At 40.2% G+C, this 18,552-nt stretch overlaps 2 protein-coding genes across 6 annotated transcripts; both read left to right on the top strand.

Annotated features, from left to right (window-relative positions):
* Positions 1 to 520: 520 nt before the first annotated feature.
* Positions 521 to 6,944, top strand: GTF3C6 (general transcription factor IIIC subunit 6). 4 transcript variants are annotated; one of them, XM_031610888.2, is made up of 6 exons: positions 521 to 1,120; positions 1,882 to 1,962; positions 3,085 to 3,148; positions 3,699 to 3,743; positions 4,315 to 4,428; positions 6,214 to 6,944. In XM_031610888.2, exons 1-6 carry the CDS (start codon positions 1,064 to 1,066, stop codon positions 6,513 to 6,515), a joined length of 663 nt encoding a protein of 220 aa, XP_031466748.2. In that variant the 5' UTR covers positions 521 to 1,063; the 3' UTR covers positions 6,516 to 6,944. The 4 variants fall into 4 exon arrangements, with proteins under 4 accessions (XP_031466748.2, XP_031466749.2, XP_031466752.2 ...); XM_031610889.2 differs by having other exon boundaries at positions 713 to 1,120; positions 4,318 to 4,428; XM_031610892.2 differs by lacking the exon at positions 521 to 1,120 and adding an exon at positions 1,127 to 1,241.
* A 93-nt stretch (positions 6,945 to 7,037) lies between these two features.
* RPF2 (ribosome production factor 2 homolog) lies at positions 7,038 to 18,067 on the top strand. Of its 2 annotated transcripts, none has more exons than XM_031610887.2 (10): positions 7,038 to 7,178; positions 7,369 to 7,501; positions 8,194 to 8,231; positions 8,780 to 8,819; positions 10,316 to 10,397; positions 10,501 to 10,577; positions 11,739 to 11,838; positions 15,972 to 16,074; positions 17,079 to 17,223; positions 17,373 to 18,067. In XM_031610887.2, exons 1-10 carry the CDS (start codon positions 7,156 to 7,158, stop codon positions 17,550 to 17,552), a joined length of 921 nt encoding a protein of 306 aa, XP_031466747.1. In that variant the 5' UTR covers positions 7,038 to 7,155; the 3' UTR covers positions 17,553 to 18,067. The 2 variants fall into 2 exon arrangements, with proteins under 2 accessions (XP_031466747.1, XP_089992011.1); XM_090135885.1 differs by having other exon boundaries at positions 7,079 to 7,178; positions 7,373 to 7,501.
* Positions 18,068 to 18,552: the final 485 nt, after the last annotated feature.

The raw sequence follows: 18,552 nt of genomic DNA, 5'->3' as shown, positions 1-18,552 counted from the left end.
GGATCCTTCCGGCAACACCTTCATCTAACTCCTTTAAGAGAGAAATTGTTGAAGTGCACTTGCTGGGATATGACAGACCAAGCCAAATCACGAATGCGTGTGGCGAGTTTAGGCTGGCAACGAGCTGCAGCCTTCTCTAAAATACACGTGGCACTAACGCACCAACAATTTCCCATCGCACTGCCGCACACCCTGACAGCAGAGAGACGGCTGAAATGACCCCGGATGCCGCACAGTGCTGAGGCTGGCACAAAAGCAAAACGATGTGCTGCCTCATAAGCAGCCCGTGCCAGTCGGTGATTTACACGGGCCGACCACATTTACCTTCTCGTTTGGGGCGGATTGTGGTTTGTGAAAGTCGCTTAATGTCCCAGCAGCACAGAGAAGAAAGCTTATTTTTCTTATTTCCCAGAATCCTTAAGCACAGCAACCTACACAAACCAACACAGTTTCGACACTTAACTCTTCTAATACACCCAGCAGCTGCTCTGCAGCCCCGCAGTCAGAGCACGTGCCCTGCCCGGCTGACGCGCTTAGCGTCCCTCTCCGTGGGCACAACCGGCCTCACTTTGTCGGTCATTCTTCCTGCAGCCTCAGATAACATTCCAAATCTCGTCCTATGAAAGGGATAATTAAACAACCAGGCTTGACCAAACTAAATAAATGAAGCCGAATGCTGGCTTCCCTAAGAATAACTGCTGAACTGACTTGTACGTTCAGGGCTTTTTCTAGGAGAAAAGACAGGGCGCCGCACTGACATTTATGTCCTCCTCCTTAAGGCAGAGCTTAAGCAGAGGCTGCCGCGAGTTCCCTCAGCACCAGCTTTTATTATTATCACAGGTATTTAACATTTTAATTAACGACGATGGCACAGCGAGTAGGAAGGCACCCTCGGCACGAGCCAGAGGCACGGCAAGCGTAACGACAGCGCAGCGACAAAGCGCCTCACGGCCGCCTCCTGCTGGGAGCACGGACAGGGGCGGGGCCGGGACCCCTCTAAGATGGCGGCGCCGCGCCCACGTGGTGTGCGCTGAGGCGAGGCGGCGGGGGAGCGGCCGGCGACATGGCGGCGGTGGAGGGCGTGGAAGGGGGCGAGAGGGAAGACGAGGACGAAGTGGAGGTCGGTTTGCGTGTTCTATTGGGCTCCTCCGTTTCTCGGGCAGCGTTAGGGGAAGGGGCGCCCCCTTGGGGCGTGTCTCGCCGGTGTGCGCCGCCGCCGCTGGGAAGGGCCGCGGGGCCGGGTGAGGAGGGCCGGGGTGACGTGGCTGCTGGGCCGGCCGTGGGTCGGGCGCGGGGCGACCGCGTGTCGGCTGCGTGCGGTGGGTCGCTGCCTGCGCAGCGGCCGCGTTCTGAAAGTTATGTCCCTGTGGCTGTTCTCGGTTAAGTTTTTTGGAAAACAGTGTTAGTGGAAAGCGCTTTTCCAGCACTAGGCGTCTTCTTGCCCCTCTTAAAGCAGCCGTATCAAGCGGTGTTTGCTTAATTTAACCTCTCGTTCTGGTATGCCTTACCTTAGGTAGATACTTAACGTCTGGAAAATGTGTTTTGAAATGCATAACCGGTCACATTGTTATGGCTCGCAGCACTTTCCCCACGTTGATTCTCATTTTTCCAAAGTAAATGGCTTTTCAGGGGTGAAGAATGATCTCTCTTCCTAGCTAGGAAGAAGATCAGGCAGGCCAGGTGTAAAGCAGGTGTCTGATGGAGGGTGGGGAGCAGCATTCCCCTGGGTGTTCTCATGTCTGCCGTTTCCTGTGGGCCAGATGCAGAATAAGCTGTTCTAGGGTCTGCTAATGCTGAATGTCTGTGTCTCTGTGTTTTTTTCTAGAGTTCACCTATTACTATTTCATTAGTAATAGGTGCATGTTATAACTTATCTTACAGGAGCAGCTGGTGATGGTGGAGCTCTCGGGAATTATTGATTCAGACTTCTTAGAAAAATGCGAAAACAAATGCAAGATTTTGGTGAGTGATTACAGCACAATAGGAAAGGGGTAAGTGAGTACACATGTCAACAGCAGAGCAGGGCTGTTTCCAAATGCCTTGAAGTCAATGAAATGTAGATAAAATCTTTGGTAGAGAGTTGCATGACTTTTCTTGGCTACACTTGGCTGTGGGTTGTGGTCATTCTATCGGAAGTAGCATGTTGTTCCTGAAATTAGGAAATACTTTCAGAAGTATATTTCACACTGGAACAGGTTGCCCAAGGAGGCTGTGGATGCCCCATCCTTGGAGGCATTCAAGGCCAGGCTGGATGTGGCTCTGGGCAGCTTGGGCTAGTGGTTGGTGACCCTGCACATAGCAGGGGGGTTGAAACTAGGTGATCGTTGTGGTTCCTTTCAACCCAGGCCTTTCGTTCTGTGAAGTATGTATACATTTTTATTATCCCTTCTGTTTTTAAGATCTTAGTTGAGTTTTTAAAATCGTGTATCTTAGCACACTTAAATAAACGTGAAGTACATTTCTTTAAATAACTTGGACGCAGCACAGGCTGCGTGTTCCTGCATTGCACTGTGTTCTTGCAGGTGTTGTCTGGCTAGTTCTGTTACTGTGAATGTAAAGGATAACCAGACCTTTATATTATACATTGCCAGCCACAAAGATGGAAGCAAACATTCAGAGTGTGCAATTGGTCAGACTGTGTGAGGTGGTAGAGTCAGTTCTGAAAATCTTGAAAAAGGAAATGCAGTCCAAATTCATAAATTATCCATTTCATAAGCACACTGGCTTCTTGGGTCTGACCTAATTCTCTTGAAATGCATTACAGTGATGTTTGATTATTGGTCATTGAATGAGTGTATGCTTTTCAACAGTGTCAATGGGGTGCTTATAAATATTGAGCTTTGAAATTCTCTTGCAGTGCTGTTAGGATAGTTTAAGTATCTGCATGATATACTTCTCATACCCAGTCTACCTGGTCTCATTCACAACATGAGCGTTCCTTGAGACTGTTGATGTCATATAATTGGAAAACTTACAAGATTTACTAAAGCTACAGATTCTGCATTGTGTTGTGCTCAACACACTCTGGTTGTACGTTAAGAAGTGGACTCTTAACATGTACTTCTTTTTTCTGTTTCTTTGTAGGGAATAGAGACAGAGAGACCCATTTTGCAAGTGGACAGATATGTCTTTGCAGGAGATTATGAAGGTAGGAAAAATAAAAGAATCTTTCCTTTTTCACATTACCCAAAGAACTTTCTTAACATTAGTTTTGTTTATCACTGCTAGAGGAGAGTATGAGACAATGAAGAACTGAAGATCTTGATGGTGTCTGTATAATAATAGAGAGCAACACCATCTAAATTTGCCACACATCCATATTTATTTACTGGAAAATATGCCTGGACTTGATTCTGGAGTGTACCACCTGTTATTTCTGAAGGGAAAAAATATGGGGTATAAGATGTCCTGGAGTAAGTGCTTGCAGTCTCCTATATAAGCAGGACTGACGTGCTGTGCAAACTGTGGCTCCTATTTGCCGTGTGGTGACATAACTGGGAAGAAAATGATCTGAAACCCACTACTGTACATTCAGTAATAGTGATGCTGCTATCTGTTTCTGAGTTGGCAAGTGGTTAACGAGGGCTGGGCCTTTGGGTGGGGCTGAAAATAAGCATTTCCAGAGTTGTGACAGTGAATGCAGTATCTATGGCCAATAGAAATTAGTGTCTAAGGCTATTTCACTTTGTTTTCTTTAGATGCCCTGGGAACATGTGTGTTTTTTGAGGAAAACACAGAGCATGGTAATGGTAACAATTTGATGTCCTGTTTATTATTAAAGCCTGTGAGATTCAGAATGGTCTGGGTTGAAAAGGACCACAATGATCATCTAGTTTCAACCCCTTGCTATGTGCAGGGTCACCAACCACCAGACCACCACTGCCCAGAGCCACATCCAGCCTGGCCTTGAAAGCCTCCAGGAATGGGGCATCCACAGCCTCCTTGGGCAACCTGTGCCAGTGCGTCACCACCCTGTGTGTGAAAAACTTCCTCCTAATATCTAACCTAAACCTCCCCTGTCTCAGTTTAAGACCATTCCCCTTTGTCCTATCACTATCCACCCTTGTAAACAGCCATTCCTCTTCCTATTTATATGCTCCCTTCAAGTACCGGAAGGCCACAATGAGGAGCCTTCTCTTCTCCAAGCTAAACAAGCCCAGTTCCCTCAACATTTCCTCATAGGAGAGCTGCTCCAGAATCATCTTAGCGCCCTCCTCTGGACCCATTCCAATAATCTTAGTCTTGTTTCAGCCGATAGTGGAATTCACTATAATGATTGTCTTTTGGGTATTGTTTTTCCTCCTGTCTTCATAGTAGATGCTGAAGGCAACCAAAAACTACAGTTGAAGTACAAGTGCCATACGATGAAGAAGTTGAACATGACACGGACGCTTTTGACGGAGAAGAAGGAAGGAGAAGAGAGCATTGGTCAGTGCCCCTGCTCCAATGCTTAGGGTCATTGATGGGTTATACTATGAGTGACAGCTTTGTGTTGAGTGTTTGATTCAAGAATGCAGAAATTAGTGGAGCTTCCTTCTTTAGGCAACAAATATATACTTTAAAAAACAAACAAACAAAAAAAACCAACCAACGCAGATTCCTTTTGCTCAGAGTTGCCTGCAGTATGCCAGTAGGAGATTCCTGCAGAAGGATGTAAGCACTGGTCAAATATATGCTGATATTCCCTGGTATGCTTGTCTGTCATCTAAAAGTTTTGGCACTTGTTCTGAAATCTGAGGCAATACTTTTATATTTAATAGTTCATCATTGATTTTTATTTCTGTCACCTTATTGTTTTTTGAATCTATGTAAAATTAGGAAATCTATAATGTCCTTGGTAAGAAGTTCCATCTTTTATATACTAAATTGTTCTTATGTAATATATAGTTAATTGAACTTAACTTACTTATAGGCATATACCTAGCAGACCATACCCTTTTTATTTTTTTTTTCATTCTGTAGGCAGGACTCTGCTTATACGTTTGCTTTATTTCAGTGTTATTTTTTTTAATACCAAAGTCTGTGCAGTATTCACATACTGGGTGTCCCCCCTACATGTAGTAGTAATGTTCATTAACAACATCCTATTGCTTTTAGCTACCTCTTCTCTCTCATTTTAAGAATATGTAGCTGTTAAGTATTAAATGTGGGTAGATGGCAAGATGTTGCTTGTAGGATGTATAATGTTAAATGTTATCTAGAATGGAACCACAAGTCAGCAGTCTTACCAACATCATGCATTTCTCCTCTTTATGTAACTATGTAATACTAACAAAAACTATTAACTTTAAAGTGCCATAAACTAGAGAATGTGTTGCTTTATAAGAAGGCCCTTTTTTTTTTTTTCCACAGGAAGCAATGATACTTGCTGCCAAATACTCTTTCTGTACTCTGACAGAAGCTTAATCTTGTGTATACAAAGTAATTAAAACATCTTGTGACTTGGCATTATGTTCTACCTAAAAGTTTATTGAAGTGGGAGAGGAATTCCAGTTCCACTTGGAGTCTGTTGGATATATATAATATATATATATTATATATAAATATGGATGTATATATATTTTATATATAGCCAAGAGCTTGATACACTTGAGTTCAGGAGATGACACCTTCATACGCTCTCTCTGATTTCATTCTTTGTTGCAACACTAGATGTTCTCAGATTGATGTGAACATATTCACTTCATTGCATTTTTAACTTGTGTTATCAGTATAGCATATTTTTCTATCTCATCGTTATGACATTCCTGTTTTTCACTACTCTCTTAATTACCTTCCTTGGGACTGCTCTCTAGATGCTGAGCTGATGACTTCAATGAACTACACAGAGTTATTCAAGCACCCATTTTTTTTCTTGACTGAAAACAGCTAAAAACCTGTTGCTATATAACATGTCTTGTAAGTTTGTATGTCTAGTGGGTTTAGTCTACATGTTGTTAATTTTTTAACAACTAAGTTTCACTTGATTTTAAATAGACCTTTCTATTATTCATAGCCCTACTTCTTGAGGAAAATGAATGGTATCAATTCAAGGAGAGACAGTGCAGAAACTAACATTGATCCGAATTTTTGAAAGATGTCTTTATATCCTAAATGGTTCTTTTACTTAAAAGTTAGCTTGGCTCAGCATTGATAATCTGTGAATGGATGAATTTTTTTTTTCCTGGTTTAACTCCTTTTCTCATTAATGCTGATTTTCCTTCTTTGCATCAGGTGGTGTGGAGTGGTTACAGATCAAGGACAGAGACTTTTCCTACAGCAGGCCGAATACGATTTGTAGCTTTCTGCACGAACAGGAAGATTCTGAGGAGTCAGCTCAGGCTCGAGATAAATTAACTGAGGAGGCAGAGAGGGAGCTGAGCGACAGAGGAAATTCTGACATGAACTGTGATCTGCAGAAGCCGCATGGCTTGGAAGCAGATGCTGCTTCTGTCCCTCTGCCTGACAGCTCTGCTTCTGAGGCAGAGGATTCTCCTTCTGGAAGCGCTGCCTTAGATGATGCTGCACCTCCCTGATACCAGTTCTTGTCTCTTCAGAATCTCTTCATTGAATTAATGGGCCAATGACACGTTTTTTATTTTACCTGAGCAGTTTGTAGAGGGAAAAGCTGGCGTTGTGTTCTTATGCATTCCTTTCGTGTTTGGATTGTGCAGGGGAGATGTTTAGTGGTTTTTGAATTCGTTTTTGATGCTGTTTAGTGTTTTTATTTGTTTTCTGACGCTGATTGGAAATGTGTGCATCTCTACCTCAAAACTGAAGAAATAAAAACCTACCTTTGAAAAATACGGATGTGTTGTATATCTTGGAAAAAAAAAAATCATGGTTTAAACGGGATGCCCCGATGCTTTCAGCTGTGGCTTCCCCTTGTGTCGTGCTCAGCTGGGCTGCTCTGCCCACACACTGCAGCGACAGAACTGACACCTGCCGGGCCGAAGGTCCCTAACGCCGCTCAGCCGTTCGCAAGCTGAGCCACGTGACTCCGGCGTGGCCCCCAGTTTCAAAGCGAGACCTTCCACCCGCCACGGAAACGTTGCGGCTCGGGTTGCGTCACGTGCTTTGGTCGTACTCTCCGCGCATGCGTACTGCGGCGGCCCGGCTCCTCGCTCCGCCCTGAATGCCGGATGTGACGCACCGGAAGCTGCGCGTGGGGCTGCCATGGACGCGCTGGAGCGGGTGGTGTGAGTGGGGTGGAGTGCGGCGTTCGGGCTGCGGGAGTGAGGGTGGGACGGGGGGACCTAGCGGGCAGAGGAGGAAGGCTGGCGTCTTGCTTCAGCCGCGGCGTTTTTCATTTGTATGAGCTCCGTGCGCCTCGTGTAGCGCTGCTCCTCTTAAGTAGGTGTGTTTTTAGCTGTGCATTTGTTGTTGCAGAAAGCCCAAAACCAAGAGAGCGAAAAGGTTTCTTGAGAAGAGAGAGCCCAAACTTACAGAAAACACGAAAAATGCTATGCTCATAAAAGGAGGAAATGCAAACTCAACGGTGACTGAAGTGCTTAAAGACATTGTAAGTCATCACCTACCCATCCAGTGATATGTATTTATTTTCCTTTCTCCTTGACAGAAATCTTGAGTTATTCTCATTATTTTTTTTTTCTATATGTAAAGATATACTGGACCTTGTATCACTTTCTACAAGGAGAAGTGTTGCAAGCACATTTGAAAACAAGAGGGTGAGGTGCAGGGTTGGGGCTGGGCCATGCAGCTGAAAGCCCATCCAAGTCTCATAGGCTGCTTGTGTGTATTGATGCCAAGTGTTCAGCCTCTCCCAAAACATAAACTTGCCCGTCCTGTCTCAGTACCTGAAAATGTAGTTACACGTAGTAGCTGTTCTTGTGCTGTTTTCTCACTACACTTTGTCATTTCATTGCTATCTTCTGCTGACAATATTCAGATGGCTGTTCATTCACTGTTTTTTGGTTTTTGGTGTTTTTTTTTTCCCCCCTCAGGCAAATAGGCTCATATAACATGGCTTTGATTTCTTAGTTTGTTTTTTACTTTCTAGAATTACATAGTCAGCATTGCCACAGTGAAGGGTTTTATTGTGAGCAGGCTTCTAGAGGTGACTTATTTTCTAGATTGGTTTGCACAAACAATTATACTATTTATTGTGCTCCTATAAGTTGCAGAGTTTAAGGAAAAGCAGTGCTGTGCATTTAGATGTGTTTGATGTAACACATTTAACTTTGTCTCTTGCAGTATGCTCTGAAGAAGCCTTTTGCAGTGATGTATAAAAAGTAAGTGGCCATGTACAATGCAGCATTTGTTAATTTCTAAGCATGAACAGAGATCCTGGTTAGCATGGGGGCTTGAACAACGCAAGGGGTTACAGAAGGTGGTTGAGACTCATCTTAAGCTTTAAGTAGACTGGAAACCAACAGGACGTGGTCAGTGTTGATGTAGAGCCATTGTTGATGCAGTTCTGTGGCAGACGTTAACAGAGCAGGATTCAACAGACTTGGACAATTGGCTTCCACAGTTCTGATCTGTGTAAACAGCTAGCAAGGTTCTGTGTCAGGTAGGTAGGCTGCTTATAATGAATGTTGGGCTCCAAGAGACCAGAATCTTGGAAAAGTTTACTTAAAATGGCAGTGGCAGCACTGAAGAACACCTGGCAGTATAAATATAGCCTACATTTTGAACTAAAACTGAACTTTTTGTGCTGCAGTTTGCAGCAGAATCCAGAATCTTAATGTTATCAGAAAAAGAACTGAATTGCTTATCTCAGATTTTACAACTTTTTTTTTTTATCTCCACCCCCAACCCCTTCCTCACTTCCTGTCAGGAAAAATATTACCAGGCCTTTTGAGGACCAGACATCATTGGTAAGTATAGACCATATCTTTTCTTATGAGATCTTGCAGCTGTGAAATCACAAATGTTACTGGAGGGTGATTTTCTGTTAGACTATCAGAAGTTTGATGAAAAACAAGTCTATAATGAGTCTGTGTAAGCTGAAGGTAGAATTGCATCTAGATTTATGGTATCAGCAGGCATTTTATTCTTCTATCTGCAATCCTAATGTGAGGATGTTGTTTTTACCTTAACTACTTGTTTTTCTAAACTGACAGGCAAAATTAGGAATGCGTAACACTATTATAAGTAACAGTGCTCAATGCAAAAGGAAGAATGAAGAGTTTTATTTTGGTTTCTTAGCAGTTCACTTGAATTGCTGAAACATCTATCATAAAATCAGTATATTCAACAAAACAGGAATGGTGGTGATGTATGGTTGTGGTTCTGCATTAAAGACAGAAATGAGTTATCTCAAAATATGATCAATGGGAACCAAACAACTTGATTCAATAGTTTGCCCTGTGTTACAGCTGGCTCATGTATAGGAAATAAGGATCAGCATTCCAGCATGCGGGGCAGTTGTTAAAACAAGTCACTGAAAATGCACACTGAAGTTGGGAGTTGGGGGCTACAGTAGTAAGTAAATGTGTGTATGAAATAAAAAAATCATGTAGATGTGCCAGGCAAAAGCTTTTTTTCTTAGTGGAACACGAAACTGCAGGCAGCAGGAAAAATGTGCAACGTTATTAACTGAAAATTACAGGCACATAGCTGGATGATTTAGCTCACAACCATATAGAAACTAGCTATATTAATTCTAGGAAAACATGGCAGCTAAAAACATTCTGATGCTTCTGGTCCTACAGGAAACTTGCATTCTCATACCCTAAAATATACAACAGAGCTGGTCATCAATAAGTGTGTCAGTGAACAATCAGAGAGATACAGAAAATCAAGGTTTTTTTTTATTTTGAACTTGATTACCTACATACTTTTTAAAAGTCAATTTAGTGGTGTATGAGATGTTACAGTATAAATGGGACACATTTTAGGCCTTTGATTTTGTTGCATCTCTTTAATGAAATACCATGCAGCTGTTAAAAATATTTACAGGTGTCAAAGTGAGGTAATGAAGAGCTGTGTGCACAAGTTTCAAGGGGAGTCCCCTGGAAGTCTGTTCTTCATCTGTCTTCAGTCAGTACTTTTCTGGGACCTGGAGACAGAGCTCGGTGCTAAAGTGTGATTTGTGAATGCAGTTCACCCAGGCAGGGAGGTGTCTTTTCTGACCTCCCAGAAATGAAGAGCTGCAGGCAGGGCAGAGTGTTCTTATGAGCCTTTTAACTGCTGCTGTTGCTGGGAGGAGATGCGGCAGGATCTTCTGCTTCACAGCTGCTAGGTGTGGGTATAGAAACACTGGTGCTTTTCTGATAAATGCAGTTTTTAGAAGCAGATTGTATACCAAATATTTTAAATGCTTACAAAGTGAAACTCATGATTTATCATTTTTTCTCTTTCCCAATTGTAGGAATTCTTTTCCAAGAAATCAGATTGTTCTTTGTTTCTGTTTGGCTCTCATAACAAGAAGCGACCCAATAACCTGATAGTAGGTAATGCGTCTGTCTTGGGTTGCTATTTGGATAGAAAGTCTAGCTTTCAATAGATATTTAAGTGTTGTCTTCTATTTGGTGTGGTTTTCCTTTTCTTTTGCAGGTCGCATGTTTGATTACCATGTGCTGGACATGATTGAGCTAGGCATTGAGAACTTTGTATCCCTGAAAGACATCAAGGTAAGGAGTTGATACAGACTTTCAGTGACATCTACTGGTGGGTTTTGTCGGTGCATTCACATTTTCTGCATCTTAAAGACCAGAAGCTTTTTTTAAGATCACACTGTACTTGAGTATTGCTAGTTTGTATTTCCATACAGTGTTACTTTTATGTGCTTCTTTTTCTTTGGTTTGCATATGTCAAGCTTGCTGTTAGCTTCCTACAACTTTATTTACAAATTCTTTTTTTCAGACTTGTTTTATTCCCATTTTTTTATTTTTAATTAGTTGCATGTATACAATTCTTTACTCAGATTCTGTTCATGGGAGGTTTCTGTATAAATCAGCATTTTTTAAGCCTCAATCACATTAAAAATCAGATGATGATTCAGTCGCCAACAAATACTGCTCTGGATAGCAGTGCTTACAACTTTCCCACCCCAGTTACATTTTTAGTGCTATGCAGCTAATCCTTTTGAAGAATTAATGTAATAGATGATGAACCAGTGGCAGAGGGGAGAGGTTATTCTCCAGCTGAATTATTTTCATCAACACAGCCAACTGTGTTGGTGTGAAGATGTCTTGAAGGTGGACAATTTATCAAAATTGTACCAAATACTTCAAATGCTGCAAAAATAAGGAAAGGTTATGGCCCTTGCTTTCACTAGTTTGTTGCAGGGCTGTCCAGATGTATAGCGAAAAAATTTCACTTTTTAAAATGTGAACCTTTCCCTTGAAGTCAGATTGTTTGTAGTGTTTATGGTGGGGAAGTTATAGTCAAGTGATTGTGTATGTTGGTCAAAATTAGAATTTGGTGGTTGACTATTCTTTTGGCTTTTTTCATGTACTCTCCAGTGTCAAAGTACAGCAAATCTGTAAACCTTTAGTTTTTTTTGTTCATAGTTGTGGTCAAATTAACATTTGTTTTCACTGCAAGGGGTTATTTTGCATGTTTTATAGTAAAGAATGTTTTTAAAAGCTGGTAATACAATTCATTTGTTTAGAAACACATCTTTCCATATGCATATTGCAAGAAAAGAAGCATCTGTTCTGTCTAGAGATTACAGATTACTAGAGATTACATTTTTCATTCAGTGTTGAATGTATAACCAGCCATTAATACAATAATAAGTTCCCTAATACAGTCTGAATTTTTGTTGTTTTAAAATTCTTATCCCACAGAACAACAAATGTCCTGAAGGAACAAAACCTATGTTGATATTTGCTGGTGACGCGTTTGATTTAAATGAAGAATACAGGAGACTGAAGAGCCTTCTTATTGGTCAGTGTATTATTATTGGAGCAGTGGGATCTCATAAATCTGTGGCAATGTGATGTATTGGGAAACGATGGCTTGTCAGTAACTGTTTGCTCCTGTTTGACACAGAAGGAAACCAGGAGGGGAGGCACTTGTAAATTTCACGTGGCATGAAATTAGAGTTAAGTAATCATCATGACTGATGAAGAACACTAGCCTAAAAGACCCCAAAGTTGAAAATGTATGCTCACTAGTATTCACACTGTTGATTGCGTGGGGAATTTTGGCATTTTTCAAAAAAGTATTTACCTTGTAATTACACTGCTACATTACTTTCCTGACAAAATGAATATCTAATTTTGAATCAGTGGATTAATTTCATTAAGTGGGATGTTTTTGTGTACAGAAAATGTTGATATAATTGAGCCTGTGTTTCTTTTATGAAAGCATTTTCTGTTGGAAATTTGGCCAGTTCTCACAAAAGTGCCATTGATCTGAGTATTTGGAATGAATACGTGCATTAAAAACTAGCTGTAAATAATAGCTGTGCCATAACATCCAGGCAGGCTGAGATCTTAATGAACGAAATCACTTTAAGTGTTTTATTCTACCTCAAGGTTGGAAGCATCAGAAGTTAAAAGAAGCACGCTTTAACTTCTGACTTTAACTGAGGAGCTACAAAAAATAATACAACTAGGATAACTTCCTAGGACTTACAGGTTGTATGGTGCAGTGTCTCCTCACACTTCAAAGAAAAAAAACAAAAGGATTGCTAGAGTGGTAGGTTTTGTATGCTTCATAATAGCTTTCTTAACAGTATATTGCTTCTGTAAGCTTAAGTAGAAGTGAAACTGGGCTGAGAAGAGCAGGCGTGTTCTTCCAGTTCCATTCTTGGGTTGTATTGTTTCATAATCTTGCATCTTTGTAAAATCTTCCTTTCATGTAAATAATGGTTGGACTCCTTTTTCTAGGGAAACAGACAGAACCATTGCTCTTTAGAATTTGACCTTAGAGGATTTTTTTCCCACTTGCTCTTTTGATTCCTTAAAGCAAGATGTTTCATCTACAATGAGACTAAAAGGGAGCAGAAGAGAACACTTCCATCCTTTCAATACAGCTGAGTGGTCCTCGGGCATATGAAAGACTAGTACTGTGCTCATGGACCTTTGAAGTTGGGTGACCGTTGAACATGAAGATTAAAGAGTTTAAATAATGCATATTTGTGTCACTGTAAACAAGTATTTACATTGCAGGATGTACCCACTTTGTTTTCTAAGATGTATGTTCCAACATCTGCACAGTGTTGGTCATTTGCATCCAGGTGTGTTCATCTACCCCATTATCAAGCAACTTGATATTTTAAATAGAAAGCATGCATCATTAGATAGTTGCCAAATAACTGGCAAGTCTTTCCTGTCCTCTTTTTTTTTGATGTTTGCCTGTCATTTCTCCTATTAATTTGTGTGTATTAACTCTCTGTTGTCAACTGTACTCAAATACATTGAATGTGTTCCAAGTACTCCAGGTCCTAATGTTTTGTTGACTTCTGTGAGGAACCTAAATGCAAGACAATAGATAAAGGGGAAGGTTAAGTCATAATGAAGACTTGAAACTATCAGTAACAATTAAAATAATTTGGCTGATAATTTGACTGCTCTTAACTGATTGGATAGAACAGATTCATTCTGTTCCTGCACAAGATAGTGCTTTTAAGCTCAGACTTCATTTCTAAGAAAGAAAAATGCCTTTAACAACAGCAAGTAGTTCATTACTGTGTTAGATCTGCTGAAATCCCAGTGGGAATATTAGATAGCAAGCAACTTCTTGTAGCCCAAGCAGTGTGATGCTGGTGAACAACCAAGCTTTCATTGGCTTTTGTGTTACCAAGAGGGATTGTGTGTGTTAGGAGTTTCATCTTACAGCAGTTTCTTTGTAGAATTAAAAACCACGGGTGATTTACTGTCTTCATGTCAAGCAAACACTGTAGCCAGCTTAAAATGTGAAGTGCAAGAATTTATTTAGAAGATAAAAATGGCAGCTGCATTTTTTTTTTAGAAGCCTGGATGGCGAAGACATGGTGTTCTTTCTCTGTTTTCATTGTCTAGCAAGGTAGTAGGATAGGAATCCGTTTTCAGTGTAAGTTCTTGGAATGCAGTTCATGAAACTCTAATAGCTACTTATGCTTGCATTTATGAAATACTTCTTCCCTTAAATTGCTGCCTGCTGGCTAGTTTGCTGTTGCATACCACTTTGGTCCTAAAAATGGTTAGACATTACATGGCTTTCTTATACACTTTTAAACTGTTGATTTGTTGGAGACTACTACAGTTTTAGATTGGCTTGTTCTTTGTACTGCTTTCCTCACACAGACTTTTGACCATCTCAGGGATTTTGGGTTCCATCTAGTCAAGAAAGGGGATGGCTGGGAAAAAAGTCTGGGATGGAGTTTAAACTCCTCTAATGTTAATCATAGCTTCAAAGGTTACAGTATTGCCACCTTCTGGATATGAACTGATATAAGAAGTGTATAGGCTAATAGAATTCCTTAATTTTTTGGACTGTCTGAAAATTGGAGAGGTTTGTGCAGCTCTCTGCAAGAAAAAGTAAATTAGAAGTTCTGGAAACATGTTCAGGGAGAAAGAACTAGGACTGGAAAGAGAGGAGAAAGCAAGATTCTAGTCCAACCAAAGCAAGAGATGTAAATTAAAAAACATTAAAAATTTCAGCTCTTTGGGTGTACTGAAGTGTAAGATTTCTGCAGCTGTTGAACACTGCCAGGAAACAGAAATTCCTGACCACCTGCATTTGTTTGGAAGAGATCGTCCTGTGGGTAAAAGGATGTCTGATGCCACAGGAAAATGCAAAGAGAAGTGTTGCCAGTAAAAGTGCTGTAAATGTACACTTGTGAACCCACAGAGCATGAGTCAAAGGGAAAGGTACATGCAGAAAGTGAACAAAATATTTTATTTGCAACTTTTTCTCCATAACTACAAACTCAACCCAGGAGAGGAGGAGTGAGAGTATTTAACTGACCAAGAAAATTTCCTGGCTAGACTCCAACTGATACATGCCAGCAAGACTTTGTTTTGGATGCCATTCCAATGCTGATACTCTTGAAAAAGCTAGTGGAGGAAAAGGCAACTAGCTGAGGAACCTGAAATGAGACAGGAAGAGACTGATGTGTTTTGCATCTGTTAGCAGTTCTCCCATGTTTCAGCATTGCCCTGTTATGTTTATTAGCACACCTTGTTCCCTCAGTCAAGGTCACATTCTTTTTTCCACCCCTTGCATCTGTTGGACAGATTGCTGTGCTTATTTCAGGCACTGATTGCACAGTATTTTTCATGGTCTCATGTAAAATGCTGACTGAAGATGGCTTATTTTGTATTTAACTTGTCTTTCAGTGTTCTGTTTGCAAACTAAGCAAGTATTTCTAGTGTTTATTTTTTATAGGTGTGTTTTGCTTATTAAATAGAGGAAACATTAATTGTAATGACAAATATCTCTTACTCAAAGAACATAAGTGCTTTGTTGTGGGGGAGGCATGAAGGAATTTGCATACCAAAACCTTTCTTGCCCAAGTCACTGAGAGGGAAGGTAGATAAGATTAAACAGCATAGTTTTGTTCTGTTTTGTCCAAGTCTTTATCACTTCTTTATGTTCTTCCAAATCTGATTCTGATTAAGAGTCTTGAGTGCTGTCTTAAAAACGCATCTGAATTAATGGCTTCTCTCCACTGATCTCCTTAGCTGAATGTGAGTTGGCCTAAACATAAACAGTAAGATGCATTTAGTTTTAAGACTTTGTAGCTAAAAAATGTAGAGGGATAGACTATTCTGCTATCCTAACCAGGATGTTAAAACAGAATTACTGCTCTGAAAGGGTATTTGTTCTTGTCCAGGCACTTAGGTTTAGATCCCATATACGTATATTGCTTCTGAATTGTCTCTGGGAGGAGTTCCTCTCGAGATTCCTACAAGCACTTGGTTTCACAAACAAAGACCCTTTTTGATGCCATAAGAGAATTTTCAGAGACAAGGAGTTTGTATCGCTGCTATCATTTGGATCCATTATGAAATAAGCCAATTTGTTACAGTTATTTCCTGGCTTTGTTTTCAGTCAAGAAATAGGACACTTATTTTTAAATATTTTTTCAGATTTCTTCAGAGGTCCTACTGTGCCTAACATTCGTCTGGCTGGGTTAGAACATGTTCTGCATTTCACAGCTGTTGATGGGAAAATTTACATGAGAAGCTACAAGTGAGTGTGTATTCTATCTGTGTTTGCTCTTTAGGTACACTTGTCAAGCTTTTCAAATTTTAGCTTGTAATTCTGTAACTGAACTGCCTGGAGCTGTAACGAACTACATTTAAAACATGTACTGTGTAGAGGTATTCCACTTAACTCAGAGTAACTTGTGTGGCAGAAGGAAAGCACTTAAGACCTGAATGTATTCATTTCTTCCTTGTTGAGCACTTCCTTCTAGCTAGGAGGATTGTTCTCTCATGGTTGGACTGGTAAGATGTTGCAAATTAGACCTGGGGATGAATTTGAAGTACCTTTTCAGACTTCATAGAGACTTAGTGTGATGTCAGGCTGATTTCTAGGACTCTGTTGAAGAACAGCAGGCAGTATGCTGTACCAGAGGTACAGAAGGGAAAACAGGAACATGCAGGACGAGATAATCTTTCTTCCTGCACTGGCATTTGCTCTCACAGTTCATGGCCTTTCTTTTGTGGGCTATGAGTGCTGAAAGTGTGTGTACTCTGTGTGACTTTGATTTCTCTTGTAACAAAAAAAGCTGTCTACAGTCTCATTCTTCAACAAACATAAAACGGTACACACACAGCAGAACAACACAAAAAGAAAAGCAAATTTCTAGCCTGGGGCTCGCAGCGTTTTGCTATAAACTGTAGTATATGTTCTTCCCCTGTTTATTAATACACAGGACACTATTTTGAATTTATGGAATGGTGTGGCTTTTTAGGGTTGTATAATTGAATTCTAACAGTTGTAATGAGAGTACTAATCCCATTTAAAAAAAAAAAAAACAAGCAAAACAGATCATATTTTGAGTGTATTCGTGTTGTGATGGAAGTTAATTATAAATTCTTATTGATAGACATCTTTCTCAATAATAGAATTAACAGTAGCAGTTGTTTGTAATGATCTTCCCAACTGCAAGATTGAAACTGCCCTTTAGGAAGGCAGATAAATATTTATCACAACGGACAATGTTGGTTGTTTTTGTTCTTCTCTTCTAGGGTGCTTCTGAAGAAATCTGGCTGTAAAATACCAAGAATTGAACTGGAAGATATAGGACCTTCATTAGATTTGGTTATGAGGAGAACACATTTAGCTTCAGATGACCTTTATAAGCTATCTTTAAAACAACCCAAAGCCCTAAAGGTAAATACCTTGGGATCATATGCATCCTTGGTTTCAGGCACTTGATTTGGTGGTTTACTGGTGATGATGATACAGGCAGATGTCTGGCTTCTCACCACAGCTACAGGCACACTCTGCTCAGAAATACTAATGGTGTTCTTCCCTTACAGCCTAAGAAGAAAAAGAACATCTCCCATGATGTGTTTGGTACCACTTATGGTCGAATCCACATGCAGAAACAAGATCTTAGTAAACTGCAGACAAGAAAAATGAAGGGGTTAAAAAAGAGACCAGCAGAGAAGTCAGTTGAAGATGGTGGTATTAGTCCTAAAAAGACAAAATCTGTGTGATAGTCTGGAATAACTTTGAGAACTATTTGTATCTTAATTTTTTTAATGTGAATTGTAATATAGAAGTGTCAAACATAAAGGATTCAGCTGCCTTTACCTTTAGTTTTATATTTAAAAAACAAAACAAAAATTTCTTTTATGATTTGTCATTTCAAAGGGAACATTGAGTTATTGAGCTTTAGCTTAGAACCTGCTTATTTAGAAGGGGGGAAAAAAAAAAAAACACAAGATGTAGCTTGTTTAGTTTTCCAGAGCTGAATATTTATTCTCTTGATATGAGCAAACATGTGCTAGTTAAGCAGGTGACTCATTTCCCGAACAGTTTTATGGTTATAATGTTGGGAAACCTTGATCAGTCAACCTATCTTATAAATTCTTTGCAGGACCAGCATAGTGTGTACACATAATACATGCAACATGACTTCTGCATTCATTTACTGTTGATGTATTTCGGTTTATGCACTATTGCAATACTTAATAAACTCCAAACCATTTTCTAAAGTACGAACTCATAACGTGTCTAAATGCCAGATTACTTTTAACTGTTGCACCAAGCCCTCCTTAACATGTGCAGAATCAGAAGTGATTAAGGTGTTTTTGCTGTGTTCATCGCCATGGTAGCAAAGTACCTGATGTTTGCTTTAGGCATAAATGAAACCTTTACAGTTTGAATTTCAATCTTTGATGCTTGATTTGTGCCCAGAGTGGAAGAAGCAAAGGTAAGTTAGTATTTTTGCTGATCTTAACTATTTCTACCATGCTTCATTTTACACTATGTGAAGCAACCATGAAAGGTACAGGTCTCCTCTACAAGTCTCCTCTTACCTGTGTTTGTGAGCTGCTTCTCTCCAGAGTTTATACTTGTGAGCTGGGGAGGATTCTATAATTATTATAAATATGTGCACTTTACGTATACGATGAACACAACAGTGCTGCAAGTTTGCTCTTCAATACTTTCTTTTCCATTCAGTTCTCTTAAAGTTTCGTCAGATGAAGTGTC

This window comes from Phasianus colchicus, chromosome 2 (genome assembly GCF_987193195.1).
Source record: "Phasianus colchicus chromosome 2, bPhaCol1.hap1.1, whole genome shotgun sequence".
Lineage (NCBI taxonomy): Eukaryota > Metazoa > Chordata > Aves > Galliformes > Phasianidae > Phasianus > Phasianus colchicus.
Note: the sequence above shows the minus strand (reverse complement) of the source record. Positions and strands in the feature narration are given on the sequence as shown.